This window comes from Macadamia integrifolia, chromosome 13 (genome assembly GCF_013358625.1).
Source record: "Macadamia integrifolia cultivar HAES 741 chromosome 13, SCU_Mint_v3, whole genome shotgun sequence".
NCBI lineage: Eukaryota > Viridiplantae > Streptophyta > Magnoliopsida > Proteales > Proteaceae > Macadamia > Macadamia integrifolia.
Window position 1 is genome coordinate 21397040 of NC_056569.1, and position 17666 is coordinate 21414705.

General features: G+C 37.4%; 1 protein-coding gene and 2 non-coding genes across 3 annotated transcripts in view; 2 read left to right on the plus strand and 1 right to left on the minus strand.

Annotated features, from left to right (window-relative positions):
* Positions 1-14069: 14069 nt before the first annotated feature.
* Positions 14070-14164, plus strand: LOC122060287. The gene has a single exon (XR_006134315.1). It is a non-coding gene; the product is annotated as a small nucleolar RNA Z157/R69/R10 (small nucleolar RNA).
* Positions 14165-14324: 160 nt separating this feature from the next.
* On the plus strand, positions 14325-14447 carry LOC122060292. Its single transcript, XR_006134320.1, has one exon. It is a non-coding gene; the product is annotated as a small nucleolar RNA snoR80 (small nucleolar RNA).
* A 2250-nt stretch (positions 14448-16697) lies between these two features.
* Positions 16698-17666, minus strand: part of LOC122060117 (glycerol-3-phosphate acyltransferase 9-like) — a 15219-nt gene continuing 14250 nt past the window's right edge. The window contains exon 12 of the mRNA XM_042623298.1: positions 16698-16971. Coding sequence (XP_042479232.1) covers positions 16923-16971 — 49 coding nt within the window. The 3' untranslated portion in view covers positions 16698-16922. The remainder of the gene's footprint in view (positions 16972-17666) is intronic.

A 17666-nucleotide genomic window follows, 5' to 3' on the forward strand; every position in this document is an offset into this window, starting at 1 on the left:
CTCAGTTATATTTAGTTTAATCTGAGACCTCTTAATAGTAATAGTACTAGTTTTCAACTTATGCTTCTGTTCTGAGAAGCAACCGGGGTAAGAACTTTTCTGTTTTTTTTTTTTTTTTCTAACTAAGTGGGGTATGTTTTTTCTCTAATTTCCACCAAAAAACCATTGTCCGGCCTGTTGTTGATGCCTCCATGTGTTCTTCCATTGGCCCGTAGGCCGGTGCAATAGCCACTGAATCATAAGTTTTCCCTATCTTCAACCTTGTCAACTGACTCTAATAAAGCATCCCTTGAAGGTTCTAACTAAATCACATAAGTAAATAAAAGCTTGATGAACGTTTGAGCAGTGATATCCACTGTCTGAGAATGGCAAAAGTTTTGTCCTTTCCCTTGCAACCATGGCTTCAAGTATCAGTATCGGATTGGCCATATTGTATTGGTATCAGCCTGACCAAACCTGGGATGGGTATCGGTATCATCCTAGGTATCGAATACTGATCTGGATCAATCAATCTAACCCGAGACTTTACCCCATAAACGCAGAACAGAAGAGGCTAAGAAACGCAAGAAACGGAGAGAGGAAGAAAAGGGAGAAAGGGGTTTACTGTTTTTGTTCTCAACTGTAGAAATAAAACTTGCAATAGGCTAAGAAATCGGTTCGGTATGCTCCAAAAGTTCAAGGTAAAGTATTTCTTTTTAAGCTACTGGGAACCTTTTATCAAAAACCTAAAAACCAATCTAACCCACTTCTGCTTTCCTCTACAAGGCCACGTTATTCAGAGGATAGAAGCAAAACAAAGCTTCTGATAGTGGCTCTCTTTGAGGATCTTAAGATTCAAGCCCAGTAAGGTGACTCTTCAGGTGGGTTCAGGGTTCATATTTTATAGAACCCTCAATTCTTAAGTCTTATTAATCTTAAATCTACTAGTTTAGATTAGAGTTCTGGCATATGGATAAAGTCAAATGTGTTGCTGTTCTAGATTTCGAGGGATGTATGCAGGGATAGTATTTTTTTAATCTCTCTTTCTAATTTTATAAGCTTTCTTGGACACTCTAGATATAGTAAATTGGCAATAGAATACTAAATAAGTATTGAGTCATCTAGTATCTAAAAACCCGTATTAAATTTTCCTCCAATGAACCAAAATCATAAATTTGTTTAATTAATTATCTAGTTATGACTCTTCATAGCCTCATACTCATCCCTACCCTTTTCACTAAACCAATTGTCTAACAAATATCTTATGCTTCAACAAAGCTTCACTGATGATGATCATTTCTATTTAATGTCTTTCTCCACCTTGTTTATCTCTTTAAGATGCTTGAACAGAGACTGCTTAACTATTTGCATTCATTTGCCATTAACACTTAATCACTTTTATTATTATTATTATTATTATTAGTATTATTATTATTATTATTATTATTATTATTATTATTATTATTATTATTATTATTATTATTATTATTATTATTATTATTATTATTATTCCTTCTCTCATTTTGGTTTTTTCATTTTTCTGAATTTTTTTTATTTTTTATTAGATTTTTTTTTTTATTTAGCCGATACTGCGATCAATCCGGGAATATTGTACGATTTTTTATACTTGACCGATCCTTACCAATATTGATAACTAGATCCGCCCTTGCAACCAAACCCCAAAAAAAAGACTTTTCCTATAATATTTGGGAGATGAATCACTACCCAATCATGAGGCTATTGCACCAGCACTTGATCAATGAGAGAGAGTGTGAAAAGTAGGGGTGAAAGTTTGGCCCTAAAAACCCGAACAGTGCTTGGGCCAAGTTCTTTTACCCTGAAGGTGGGTTAAGGTTGAAAAACCCCAACCCTGACCTCAGCCTAACGCAACCTTACCCAACCCGGCCTGAAATTTAATCCTGAGTTTTTATATGAATTTAGGGCTCCTATTGATATTTCATTTTTTTATAATTTTTTAACGTATAAGATATGAATGGCAAAAACAAGTCCATCAAAATTAATTCAACCATTGCAGAAGCCAAGGTTAACCCAAAAGCAAGAGTAATAGAAAAAAAAAATTAATAAATATATGTAAAAGAAGTAGGAGTTTCATAAACCATCATCATCATCATCAGTTCATAGACTCTGGGTTTGGTCTGAATTGGATTAAGATTTGATGACCACCCTCCCTTACTCCGTCATTGATTTTGGGTCTTCTTTACTTTACTTGACTTGACTTGGCTTCATAGCAAAAGTGTTTTGGGGTCTTCCTTGAACCAGTCCCCACGCCTTCCTTGCTGGTATGCTTAGACTGTTTTTTTTTTTTTTTTTTTTTTTGGGTCTTTCTTTTGGGAGGAAACGAAGAAAGCCGCGAGTGAGAAAATTTGAACTTCTGTTCCACACTTCCACTTTTCCCCTCCCAAAAGGTTTATTGCTTAATTCCATTATTAATCTATTTATCCAAATAATCCATTTTATTATTCTGCAATTTAATTAACTAATTTCAACCTTTTGACTGAAACAATGAAGAATATTTCTTATTCCTTAATTTGAAAAAAAAAAAAATATATATATATATATATATATTTTTTTTTTTCAATTCTGCCTCGATCATAGAGATTAGGGAAGACATCTTTAAATTTCCTCCCTCGGGGCTTTCTTCGTTTCCTCCCACAAGAAAGACCCAAAAAACTTAAAAAAAAAAAAAACAATCTAAGCATACCAGCAAGGAAGGCGTGGGGACTGGTTCAAGGAAGACCCCAAAACACTTTTGCTATGAGGGCCAAGTCAAGTCAAGTCAAGTCAAGTAAAGAAGACACAAAATCAATGACGGAGTAAGGAAGGGTCATCAAATCTTAATCCGATTCAGACCAAACCCAGAGTCTTATGAAACTCCTACTTCTTTTACTCTGCAGGGGTATAAGAATTTCAGAGGATTTTTATCCCTTTCATTGAGACTACTCAGTGGAGAGGATGGGGCCCGTAGGGAAGTGCATTGTACGCCAATGACGTAGATAATTTGAGATACATCCTCATACGACAAACAAGAGTCGAGAACTGAGAGCCAACAGTCAAAAGAGTCCTCATACGAGAACAAACCTCACGCAGTGAAGCTTCGTTAACTCCTATCCAGCTACTAGCCCGACTAAGAGAGACCTTCTGAGTCCTTTGGAGGGTATTGATAGACTGGTGACCCAACCTAGGGGTGTCAAGCGGTTGGATCGAGTCAGGCTCAACCAATTTCTAGGGTTGCACCGTTAAATGGGCTTAGTTAGGGTGGGCATGGTACGGTTGATAAGCATAGGGGTGTCAATTCCAAGCCTGCACTGGTAGGCCTGATCGAGCCCGACATGTTTATGGCCTGACTTGGACCGGTATGTTTACAGGTCTGACTTGGATCAGTCTGTTTACAAGCCCGACTCAGACCGACACGTTTAGACCGATCGTTTATATATAGATATTTTGTTTTTTTTTTTTTTAATAGATAGGGTATATATTGAAATTTTTATCAATTATTGACGATAATTAAGTGTAATATTTTTTTCAAAATTATTGATGATTTAACAAAATAAATTTAAGTATCTTAAATCTGAGAAAAGTAAAGACCATTTAAGGCTTTATTGGTACATTACCCCGTTTAAGGCCCGATTAGGAGAAGCCCGATTAAAGCCAGGAATCTGATCGAGCCCATCACGACACTGATCGAGACAAACTTATTCATTAAATAGACAGGTCATGGTCCAAGGACATAGGCCCGCTAGGCCCGATTAAGCCCGATCAAGACCAGCCCAGCTTGACTGATTGACACCCCTAGATAAGCGGGTCGGTCGGTCTCGAGTCCTAATCAAGCTGTCATAAACCAGCTTTAACCGAGTTACAGACCTTTTTAACTTTAAACAGGCTTTATATGGATCCTCTTTAAATTAGTCTCTTAAATGAACTTGAAGGAGAATACCAATAAAATGAGACCATCAATATCAAATTTTAGATAAAAGATTGTTTGGTTTTTCTCTAATTCTATTAAGATGATTGGGATTCTAAAATTATCTTCTGGATAACATTAAATTGGGGTTTAGAGTTTCAAAGTTGTGAAGGATATCTACATAATATCTCCATTATCCACCTCTAAAATTGAGATAAGCCACTATCTTTATCATAGCTCATAATAGTTTAGATTTAGATATTTGACTTGGGAAATTATGTTGTACCACCCCTAATTTAAAACCTTATGTCTCATATTATCCTAGTTTGCTTAAGAAATTGAAAAGACCCTTTTAACCCTGTTATGTCCCTCTTCATCTTTATCTTCTTCATTTCTCCTTCTATGAACACGATAGCCCTACCCCTTCCCTCAAAATGAGAAAAGCATTTGAAAATGTTCAACTTTGCTCTTGATATTGTACCATTTCCTAAATAGAGTCTTGGACTGTGAGAACTTCATTGGAAGGAAAAAGAAATAGAAAATCAAGGAATCTCAAAATTTTAAAGACAGAAAAATGAAAAAGCAAAAATTGCAGAAGAAGAGTATGGAGTAGGGAACAAGTGATACTAGTAGCATTCCCTTGAACATCCGACTTCAATGCTAGAGACGTTGCTCATCAACCATCCACGCGTCCCTCCCTTCGCCTCACGATCTATGGGATTGGGCTCATCCCATCTCAGAATCAGATCTTCACTCATCACTAAACAACGTGTCACCCTTCTCATCATAGCATCCCTATCAAGAAACCAAAACCGTCAGGGTTGAAATCTTCTTGTAAGTATAGGGGAATGATAGTAATTGTCCCTTTTAATGTTGACGTACTTGTACGAGAATGTCGTTGTTGAGTATTGGCTATCCCAATAGTAAAATCAGTGAGATTGATCTATCAATCATTGGTGGACCTTCCCTTGAACCGGTCATAGAGCTCCCAACTGAGTTGTTTAGGTATTGGTTGGTCAAGTGGAAGGAAGTCCCAAAGTGTGAAACCCCTTGGGATAGGGGATGAGACTTGATCTTAGGGCAATTACAACGTTCTTTCCCTTCGCGTGGCAAACACTTGGCCAACTCGGACCTCCCATGAACATGAACTACATCAACAGTCAAGGCAAGAACATTGAAATATTTGTCATTATAACCCAACCATTTGGTTTGGTCTGATTTTGGTTGGGTTAAACTAGTTTTGAGTTAGTGATGGGCCAAATCATTAAGTTAAAAGTCAGTTTTGGGTTTCAGAACGGTATGGATCAGTAATGTAACAAAATGGAGAGAAATGAAGGTGGCGGAGGGCCTTTGTAGGGATTAGGGAGCCGAAATGCTTTCTTGATTCTTCAATGAAATTAATGAAGAATGCATGTTAGGGTTTGGATTGAGGAGTTTTGTTCGTATAATCAGCACCGCTTTTTAATCATGACGATTATGGTTCTAAAATTCAAGATCGGTCCAGGAGAATACTGGATCTGCACGGATAGGACCACATATTGAACAGATTTATCCCGAATTTTTAATAAAAATGAATTTTGATTACGTTTTAAGTTTTGGGCCTTAATCATGTGATGAGGGTAAAAGCATCATCTAGCAGTGTCAAAGTGATAATTATTAAATATAATTAAGTGTGAATGCTGCATTTGGTTGCAAGGGAAAAAGCGAACCGAATTTTTTTTTCCTTTTGAGTCGTTTGGTTGCAACAGAAGTGAAGTGAAATTAATTCACCATAGTTGTTTAGTTGAATGTAAAATTGATGTAAAATAGATATAAGATTTTACAAAACTAATAATCCAACCAAACTCCTCAAAATAGAAGTGGGGGGTGGGGGGTGGGGGGTGGGGGGGAGTACTTTTCAATCCAAAACCCACCTAGCTCCTCAAAATTTATATTGGTTACGTGAATCAGGTCATTCAAGGTCTGTACCAAATCAAACCAAATGTCATCAGATACTATGTTCTATCACTAACCAAAATAAACCATTTCATTCTATATATCAAATGAATGCAGCATAAATAAATATTTAAAATAATATAAAAGATGATCACAAAGAAAACAGTAATAGATCACAAGCGATAATGAATGAAAGATCCATTTCAAAAGTCTTTTGGTCAAAACAAACCTAACAAGTCAGTAATGCTTCATCTGGCTCAAACCCAGAGTCTTTTGGTCAAAACAAACCCAATTGAGTCACGTGAGAGAGAGAGAGAGAGAGAGAGAGAGAGAGAGAGATTGTTGAGAGTCATGAGCGGGGTACTCGTCGCGAGAGTGGGAGAGATTGTGAGAGTAGGGTTTTTTTTTTCTTCCTATTTTGGTGGGGAAATAAAAAGAGAAATTTTAATGGTTAAGTGAAATTTTTTTCACATGTAAAACATATTTCCCTTGCAATCAAGCATCTAAATTTATTTTTTATGGGAAAAAAATTCCACTTTACATAAAAAACTTTCATTCCCTTTGCAACCAAACAAAGCCGAGTTTTTTTTCTAAATTATTAATGATTTAATAAAATATTAATTTTTTTTTTAAATCTAAGATAATTAAAGTTCAATTAAAGCCTGATTAAGGCCCAATTAGTAGAAGCTCAGTTAAAGCTTGAAACGTAATCAAGCCCAACTTAACCCGACTAAATCCTTAAATAGGCATTTCATAGTGCAAGCTAGGGGTGTCAATTCTCAGCCCATACCGGTAGGCCCGATCGAGCCTGACTCGTTTATGGCCTGACCTGGATCGGCCCAATTAATAAACATGTCGGGCTCATGTTTATTAAGCCCGACACGTTTATTAAACGGGCATTCACGGTGCAAGCAGCTAGCCCGTCGAGCGTCCAATCGAACCAACACGTTTATAAGCCCGACTTGAACCAACTCGTTGTAGCCCAACCCAGCCCAACCCCTTTAATACTATATTAAATTCCTATTTTGCCACTACTACTAGGAAACTGATTAAACTTCCTTACCCTTTGCTTTGTAATAGGACTTGATTTAATTATGATTTGTTTTGTAAGTTGTAATGGTCATAATTTTTTTTTTTTTTTAAAAGAACAATCATAATCTCATATCACTTCTTTTCTTGATTAAAGAATTGTGTCACATATTTATGGGTCTTCAACCCACTTAAAAAAATAATTTTATGGTAAGCACGTTTAGAGCTCGTTTAGACTTAAATAGGTCTGTAGCCCGGTTAAGACTTGATTAAGACTCGTTTAAAGAAGCCCGATTAAAGTCCGACATCGATCGGCCCGATTATAAACTGTACTATGCCCCCCAAAACTAGGCTCGTTTACTTAAACGGCTGTTCACGGTGCAAGGCTTCCAAGTGGTCAAACCCGATTAGGCTCTGCCTAACCGATTCACATCCCTAGTGCAAGCCAAGAGGCCCGACTAGGCTTGACTGAGCCCAACCGGTTGACACTTGACCAGACTGTCAATGGTATGCTTTTTCTCCAATCTCCAGCAAAAGCAATCATCCGTGTTGTTGATGTTGAAGCAGCCAAACTGGAAATATTTTACATTTTCCTTACAATCAAATGGATGGGTCATGGTGCACAATGGGCACAAAACCATTATTTGCCATTTGAAAAAAAAAAAAAAAAGAATCCACTAAAGCCCACTGTATTCAAATTAAGGCCCAACCCAATTCAAAACCTGGCCCATGAATTATGAATACATCGATATTCAGCTTAGGGGTGTCAATCGGTCAGGCCGAGCTGGTCTCGGTGGGCTTGGCCACTTGGAAATTGTGAATAGACTTAGGGAAACATGGTACGATTTATAATCGAGTCGGTCAGTGTCAGATTTTAATCGAACTTCCTTAAACTGACCTTAACCGGGCTTTAATCGGATTACAGACCTATTTAATTCTAAACGGGCTTTAAACGTGCCTATCTTAAAATTCTATTCTTAAGTGGGTTGAAGGCCAAAAAATATGTGACGCAAATATTTAATAAAGAAGATAAGTGATATAAGATTATGATTGTTCTTTTTATTAAAAAAAAAAAAATAAGAGATTATGATCATTACAACTTACAAAATAAAGCTTAATTAGATGAAATCCTACTACAAAGCAAAGGGTAAGAAAGCTTAATTATTTTCTTACTAATAATGGCAAAATAGAAAGTTTAGGTAGGTCTGGATCGGATGAAGTCTTTACCCCTTTACTTCACACGGTATTGATTTTGGGCCGGCCTTGCTATTAATGACAAAACACTAGTTTTGAGTGTTGACTCGACTTGACTGACCTCTTCTTGCTATCTCATTAGTTTTGGGTCTTTAGCCTTACACACGGTATTGATTTTGATTTTGGGTCTTCACACGCTATGTTAGGTTGCAAAGAAATGAAAAGTAAAAGTAAATAAATAAATAAAATTAATTGAATCCGATTCCCAGCGTGCAAGACAAGTGATCATTCCTCCCATTGGTGGAGAACGTCGACCCCCAAAAGAGAAGAGCAGAACTATTGTTTCCAAGCCACCTACATCTGATCCCGATACGAAACCAATACAAGCAAGCATTCAACGCCTCCTTGAAACGTGGCTTAACCGTCAATCGGGAACTGGAAGAGGGAGAACATAGCACTCCCTTTCCATTATCCATTGACTATTCCCTCGGAGTTGGTCTCACCTTTCTGTTTCTTATGAATTGTGTATTTTTATTGCCACGATGAATAGACATTACATAGATAACAATATGAAAATGTACGTTTATTGGTTCTATTTCCAAAGATTTTGTATTTGCTCATAACAACCAAATTATATTTGATCTTGTTTCCACCGTTTTATTCTAGATGCAATTTTAAAATATCGGGTCTTCGTCAAAATGACTTATTGGCTGGACTTGCTTGACCGTGACGAGAGGGAGGCAAAACACTAGTTGGCTTGACTTGCTTGACTTGACTTGATCCTTAAGGAAAAGTCTTTTGGGTTTTCCTTGGTAGTAAATGCTAAGATTATTACCATTTTAAACACCACCCCACCCCAACCCCGCAAAAAAAAAAAAAAAATCTAAGATTATGATCAATTTTAGCATAGCATAGAGTTTAGCATGGCATAGAGTCCATGCTTTTGGAATTATAGTAATCCACACATTTCACATGCAAATGGTGATTTTTATTGATAGGCAACACTCCCGGACCTCCACCATCATATTTAATCTCTAGTTAATCCAATTAAATTGCTCAGTTTTATTTAGTTTAATCTGAGGCCTCTTAATAGTAATCCTACTAGTTTTCAACTTATGCTTTTGTTTTGAGAAGCAACAGGGGTAAGAACTTTTCCATTTATATATATATATATATATATATTGTCACACCTTGTTCACACAAAATCGGACCGGTGATCGGGTTAACTCCGATTAACCCAAATCTACCAAGATCATCTGATACAGTACCGCACCATAGCATACCCACATCTAAGATAAGTGTTCAAAAATTCAACGGAAGACTTAAATTTCTTGTAAATATCCTCAATATACTTGATACCCAAATTATAGTATATAACTAAGTACATGTGGGCCCGCAGGTATGATATTTACACACAAAGAATAACAATTTACGTATAAAGTATACAAAAATGGGGTTATCAAAAGAATAAAAAAGCAAAATCCTATGCAGCGTCATTACTGCGGCCCCGCAGCATAGCCCTCGCACATGTAATCAGCATCATGTTCATACTTTTCGGGGACCCACCAATCCTCAACGGGAAACTCAACAGTGGGGCCCGACTCCTGATCTTCAGGCGGGTGATCTGCAAAATCATTTAAAAGATGTGCGCACGTGGGATGAGCTCACTAGCTCAGTAAGTGAAAAGAAAAGACCATACAATAATTACATCCATATGCACTATATGCTATGCAATTCATTTTAAATCTTATCCACCTAAACAACATTCTAAGTCTTTGGTTTTGTGCTACTACAACCACAGTGCGCTTATGCCCCGGGTAAGAGCCGCGAACTCCATCCCGCGATACGCCTATAGGTTGTCGGAGAAGGCCCACAGTGAGTATTCGAAAAAGTAAAGCATGCCGACCACCGGCTCTCAACATAAAAGTAAATGACAGAAAATAAAGGTACTGACTCCAGCAATTTAAAAGCAGTACGATTGGTCCTCTTGAATATACCACTGAGGTTGCCGACTGTTCTAATGACCAGCCAGGCGTATGTCTAACCGCCACAGTGACTCGACAACCGCGACCACTGCTTCCCCCCAAGTAATAACCCAACACTTCAACCCCTGTTGGGAAGGGTCGTAGCACGAGGAAATGATAATCCTAAACCGCATACTCCTATATGACATAGTACGATTGCATAATGCAACCGCGTCCCATTCCAAGGGCCACCAATGCACTCTTCCAAAACCGACTGCGACATCTAGTCTAGTAATGCATCATGCATCGTAATCCCATCACTCATCACATAAGCTTATCAATCATTTAACATTGAGAATGTAAGGTACAACACGCATATCATAAATCATTAATTTAGAATGCACAAGCAAATGCACACGAATGACATATGAGGATGACTAATCTACACATAATTTGCATAATGACATGGCTAGTCTAGATACAATTTAATGATGCAACAAGCTTAAATAAAGTCAAACGTCATCTCCCCACTTACTTGTTGTGTACAAAAGCTCACGCTCGGTACGGGTGAGATCTGGAAAAAAACATAAGTTTCCAGTGGAACCTATCATAAGCGAATGGGGTTAGCATTTCACCACCTTGGGGTCAAAACTAACAAGATTTGATGTTTAAATCATGTTTAAAATCATAAAAAAAAATGTTGCGCACCCGTTTTGGGCCCATTCGGACACAAAAATCTCGTTGGGGGGCCAACAGGTGGGCCAGACAGCCCGCCTGTCTTCGCCCACCGATCTTCTCAGGCGGGCAAGATTTGCCCACCGGTCCAACCTACGGGCACCCTCAGGCGGGCGGGTTTGCCTGCCGGTCCTCGCCCACTGGTGGGAACCGAGGTGCTGCCCCCTCAAGCGGGCGCCCTCAGGCGGGCAACTTTGCCTGCCGGTCTTCGCCCACCTGTGGGGGCAAAAATTTACTTTCTTCCTTGAAATGTTCCTCAATTTTGGGGAAACCAAATGGGGCTGTTCCAATCACATTTTCTACACATCTAAGGTCTTATAAGATGATTCTAAGTTAGATTTTAGGATTGAGAAGCCATATTACTTTCTTTGCTCAAGAACTCTCCCAAAACCTCAAAATCATCTCTTAACTCAAGAAATCACCAATGCTTTTCAAATTTTGTAAACACTTCTTTAAACCTTCAAAATCAACACATAGACCATTAAACCTTAGATTTATCATCTCAAGTGGGATTTACAAGATCTCAATGAACTCTACCCAAATCAAAGGTTTCACTTGGGGTTTGGTGAAAATTTGAGAAGCATAACCTTTGCTCACCTCAAATCGTAAATCTCATGTTGGGCATCACTTTTCCAGTGTCGGAATGAAAAGACCAAACCTCGGTGTCGCTTAAATCCATTTCTTCCTCCTCTTTCTTTCCTTTTCTTCTTCTTCGTTCTCTTTCCTTCCTTTCTTTTCTCTCTTCTCTTTACTCTTCTCACCAATTCCCTAATGCCTTAAATGGAAAAAGAAAAAACACAATAAATACTATTTATACTTAGAGAATATTTAGTAATCACATGGGTGGGTCACTCAGGTGGGCGGATTCACCCACCTGTGGGTCAACTTAGCTAACAAGTGAGATTTTGATGGAATTCGACTCTCGGCATGTATCTCACTCTCGGCACAAGGTATATTATATGTATATACTTTAGGATACAGCTACATACCAGTATTACCCGTATATGGCCTTATGATATGTGCATGTACACAGCTTGGGTATACCCGTCTCCTCTGGCACTGACTCGGACTTGTCTGGCCAACCTGTGTTCAAAGTCATCCTTGCCATCATGGTCCATAAGGAACTCATCTTAACCCTTTCTGGTTCGGGTCCTGTATGGTTAAACCGGATCAATCGCATAATTAAACCAGATTTTAAAAGTAGAGTATCACATATATATATATATATATATATATGTAAATTTCTAACTGACTAGGTATGTTTTTTCTCAATTTCCAACAAAAAAACTGTTGTCTTGCCTGATGTTGAAGTAGTCAAATTGGCAGTGTTTTAGGCACCCCATAACCAGTTGAGTTTGTAATTAGCAAAAAGGAGAAAGAACACTTCGTGGTCGTGCATGTGCCCCTAGGCCCAGACATAGGCGAGGTGAAGAGACCACCCTACCCTCCATGGTTGATGCCTCCATGTGTTCTTCCAATGACCCACGGGCTGGTGCAATAGCCATTGAATCATAACTTTTTCCTTTCTTCAACCTTGTCAACTGACTCTAATAAAGCATCCCTTGAAGGTTCTAACTAAATCACATAAGTAAATAAAAGCCTGATGAACATTTGGGCGGTGATATCCACTGTTTGAGAAAGGCAAAAGTTTTGTCCTTTCCCCTGCAACCATGGTTTCAAGTATTGGTATCGGATCGGCCATATCTGTTGTATCGTATCAATATCAGCCAAGATCAATATCGATGCCTAATCAATCCTGAATATCATCTTGGGTATCATATACTGATCCGGATCGGTCAATCCAACTCGATTAGTTTAAAAGAAATACTTTTTAACACTTTAAAGCTCGCAATAGGCTAAGAAATAGGTCAGGTATGCTCCAGAAGTTCAAGGTAAAGTATTTCTTCTTGAGCTACTGAAAATCTTTTATCAAAAACCTGAAAACCAATCTAACCCACTTTCGCTTTCCTCTACAAGGCCACATTTCAAAGATAGAAGCAAAACAAAACTTCTGGTAGTGGTAATTACTCTCTCTGAGGATCTTAAGATTCAAGTCCAGTAAGGCGATTCTTCAGGTGGGTTCAGGGTTCATATTTTATAGAAACCCTCAATTCTCAAATCTTAAATCTACTAGTTTATAGTTCTATGGATAAAGTCAAATTTGCTGCTGTTCTAGCTTTCCAGGGATGTATGCAAGGATAGTAATTTTGTAATCTCTCTTTTGCTAATTTCATAAGCTTTCTTGGACAGTCTTGCTATGGTAAATTGGTAATAGAGTACCAAATAAGTATTGTCATCCATTCTCTCAAAACCCTTATAAATTTTCCTCCAATGAACCAAAATCATCAATTTGATTAATTAATTATCTAGTTATGACTCTTCATAGCCTCATACCCATTCCTACCCTTTCACTAAATCAATTGTCTAACAAAGATCTTATGCTTCAAGAAAGCTTCACTGATGATGACCATTTCAATTTAATTTCTTTCTCCACCTTGTTTATCTCTTTAGGATGCTTGACAGCCATTTTCTTGATGAAAGCTTACTTCTCGTGTAGTACCTTGCTTTCCCCCCCCCCCCTTGTCATAGAGATCCATCGAAATTCAAAACATTTTTATGTCTTTAATATTATGTGCCGGTTAACCATCAGTTCTCCGGTTCTAAATCGAACAGAATCAAACCGGAATAATGGCCTATAAAATCAAAACCGGATCAATTTACTACGATGCGATTCGATTCGATTATAACAGGTCGGTTTCGATTCCGATAAACGATTTCGGTTATTTTTTGACACCCTTAATTATATACTTATGCTTCTCAAAGATTTATTTACATTTTCCGCATGCAATCAAACCCATCATTTGCCATTATAAAAAATAAATAAATAAAAAATAAAAAATCTACTACGAGCACAGCCGAAGCCCACTGTAGTTAGATTAAGGCCCAATCCAATTCAAGAAACCATCCCAGCCCACAAATTACGGAATACGCCTATTACTCTGCTATACCTGGACGGCGGCAATATCCAAGTAACTTCAACGGTTTAATCTCAACCCTAAGACTCGCAAAACCCTAATCTTATTAGGCGAACCCTATTGACGAACAGAAATTCTATAAATAAAGATCAATCCCTTTTTTTCCCTATCCTCGCACTTCTCCATCTCGCCTTGGATTTTCAGGAGGTTTTGATCTTCAGGCGTTTCTTTCTTTCTCTTCTGTGCATTCTTTTTTTTCTCTTATTGAATTCTCGTTCTCTCGTTTTTGATATTTTTTCATGTTCTCTCTCAATGTTTGTGTTTGTTTGTTCGTATATCTGTGCGGTGATGAAGCTTTTGTGGACTAGAGTTTCTGATCTGGGCATCGACCCAGTATCTGAAGACAAACCCTTGGCTGTCTGAGCACTTCTTATACCATTTCCTTCGTATCTGTTCTTACCCTAGAGATTTTATTCTCCTCCCTTCAACAATCTGTGATATTTTACCTGATTTTTTTCCTTTTTTTGGTTAATTTTCGAATTGACGATAGAAGAAGAATTAAGAAGAAAGAGGAGAGTATATGCGCCCATTACCAATTCTGGGGGAGAAAAATGTTCCTCTTGGTATAATGGCTTGGGCGCTAGATCCAGATTGTGGCTATCCTGATTTATGGCTTTTCCATGCCATTTGATCGTGGAAACACCACAGACATCTTTTACCCTATAAACAATTTAATGATGCGAGGGAGAAAAGGATTCAAATGAAGAGAATTAAGAGAGATAAGAGAAGATGAAGAATTTATCATCTGAAAGGATAGTAGACGAAGCCCTAGTTGGTTCTCTGAGTATATTCACAGGATCGAACAGTGCACTTGCTTGGGAGAAGATAAGAAACCACAAAACTCGGTCCCAACCTGTTAGCGATCCCGATTCCTGGCTCATAATCTGGCAATGATCATCGCCTTGATCGAATCCGTTTCCATTGAGTTAAAATCGACTTGAACCCTAAAAAGAAACAGATTTCTTCATTGAGTTTGATTATGTTAAAATCGACTTGAACCCTAAAATTAACCAGATATTTAGAAACAAAGAGTGATTAGAAGTAGGGATGTAAACATTGATTCGGATTTTCTCCTCCAATAAGTATAATTGGTTCCTAATCCATCCAATTGTTTTAACTCTTTTTTTCGTTCTTTAGAACTTGTATAAACTTCAATAATCCTATCATTAATTGATTATTTAATAGGATTGGATAATTTGAATTTTATTTCGGATACCCTTTAACCGAATGAAAATACCCCCTAAACAACTATGAATTCAAGGATTTCGACTATCCATTAACATCCCTAATTAAAAGTAATCTTTTTCTGATAAGATTAAATATAAGTAATCAACTAGAAGTAAAACATAATTAATGGGTTGAAATCATCTGTAATTCTGATCTTGTACAATTTCGTGCAATACCAGTGACACGTGTATTGATACCAATGCAATGGTCCAGATCTGGTACAACTAATAAAACATTAAATCAGTGAAGAAGCATTTAAATCAGATCTGGACCATTGCATTGGTATCAATACATGTGTCACCCCCTGAAGGTGGTATTTCACGGAATTATACGAAATTGAAATTGCAGACGATTTTTTCCCTAATTAATAGTAAGAACTGAAAACAGATCAACTGTTTCTAATCCAATTTGATCAACTTCTCAGAATCATATGGCTCACCTTAATGAGGCATGGTTGACTGGTGAAAATTGTCGAGTTGTTGCATTAATGTGATGCTCTTGCAGTAATGCAATGAGCATAGAGCATTGGGTGGCTGAAAACCCCCTGAAATTAGTGTTGGCTGCAATGGATGTGGACTCGACCCACTTGTGACATGAAATATCAAATATGTCTCAGTTGACTCCATTGAAATGTGGCGGGCGTTATAAGAAGGGTTCTTCTTAGAACCTCATTGGCCACTAAATGAAGAAAAAAATATCATAGCAATGTAAAGAATAAAATATAGACTACTGACCCGATAATAGAAATAATTTCTATCAATCTACCCTTTGAAGTAAATTTTATTAGATAAGAGAGAATCTCTTCACCGATTGTGATTCGAAATTATAATTGGATTCTCACTTCATCTCAACTACTAAACTTATCATAGAGGTCACAATAAATTCAAAGGTTAAGTTTTCCTTCATGCTTCACCCAAGATAATGAGAGAATATCTTCTCCAATAGTGATGTGATGCTGTAGTTCGACTTTACGTTCATCATTTAAAGTCTCATTTCTATGGTTCATAGCTTCAATACCATTCTCCATTCCAATTAGAGAACCAGTTGAGGTGGATAAAAGATCATAGGTGGAGAGAAACAGACTCCTAAAACACAAATTAAGGCATCAGTTTGTTCTTGGTTGCCATCGATATCGATACAGATACTGTATCAAGCCTAATTGATCATTTTGTCCGTCAAATTATCAATACCTTGGGCTTTTAAAATCATTTCATCCTCCTTGTGGTATATTGGCTAAAAAATGATATATAGCATAAACCAAATCCAGATCTGCAAAATTTTGAACAGGTTCTAGAACTCTACTTTGGAGGTTTAGACTTTTCAACCTCTTCAATTATTTAGCCACTCTTTCAAAACATTATTGCATTACTTGGGGTCTCATAATTTCAATCCCTAATGTTAATTCTAAATATCTACTATAACTCAGCAATGTGAAATCCTACCACTCAAAACCACACAAAAATCTCTCCACTAAAAGACTCATCCGGAGCTATCAACTTGCAAGAAAGAGGACCAAAGGTAGCATATTTGTTGTCTACTGTAATATTTTGAGTAGTTAGAACATAGATCATGCAGCAAATGGCTAGCCTTCACTCTTGTAAACTACTTTAGTTAACTTCAATATGTAACATGGAAAGAAAAGAAAAGAAAAGAGCAAAAAAAAAAAAGCACATCCAATTGAACAGACAGGCCACATGACAATGTCAGCAGTGACATGGTAGAAAGGTTTTATGAATCAACTGGAATCGAAGGTTTAGCTCAATTGATTTGCTTTTTTAATGTACAAGGAAATGATGGGAAACCTAGGAATCAAATTGCGAATTTAGATATGTTGATTTGAAGAAATGCTTAAAATAATATTAAGGGAAAAAAAACCACTAAAACACACAATAACATGTTCAATCACTTTTCCTCCAGGCGCTTCAGTACTGACTCAGCAAATATCTGTTGTCTGAAAATGTACAAGAAACAGAAATATAAGATGCAGTATCATTTTGGTCTACAAAATTATAATTTATGACCCAGCCACAAGAGGAAATATGTAGAAGACCAATAGAAAGTAAATCATGAATATCGTTAGTTTTAAAATATTCTTGCAGTTGGTCAAACAAAGATGAATGCAGAACAAAAGTAAGCCATAATATAGATCCATACAATCAGGTTAGAAAGCCAACACCAAACCCTATATCCTTTTGGCATGGCACTAGTGACCTTTTCTGCTTTCTCCAGAAGTTGAGGTTAAATATGGTCTTACAAAACAAGTCACAATGGCCTTAAGTACATGACCTTAAACCTCCAATTTCACTGGAGGTGCTACTATATCTGCTAGACTAAGATCAAAGTGAAACAGTGACCTCACCTCACCCAGGTGAGGCTTTGGCCCCAGCATGCTTTTGGTGTTTATTTGGGATTTACCCCAGATTGCCTACAGAAGTTTTGTATCAAAGCCTGGGGGATCAATTAATCCTCAAAGATGAGCCCACCCTACCCCTCCCCACCCCCACTTCCAACCCAAATAAAAAAAAAAGGTTACTTAAATATTTCCAAATTATGAGCCCACCATAACCACAGAAGAGTATATAACTATTGACCAGGTTGTCAATCATGACCAGTAATCTAGGTTTTTTTTTTTTTTGGTAAGGAGTA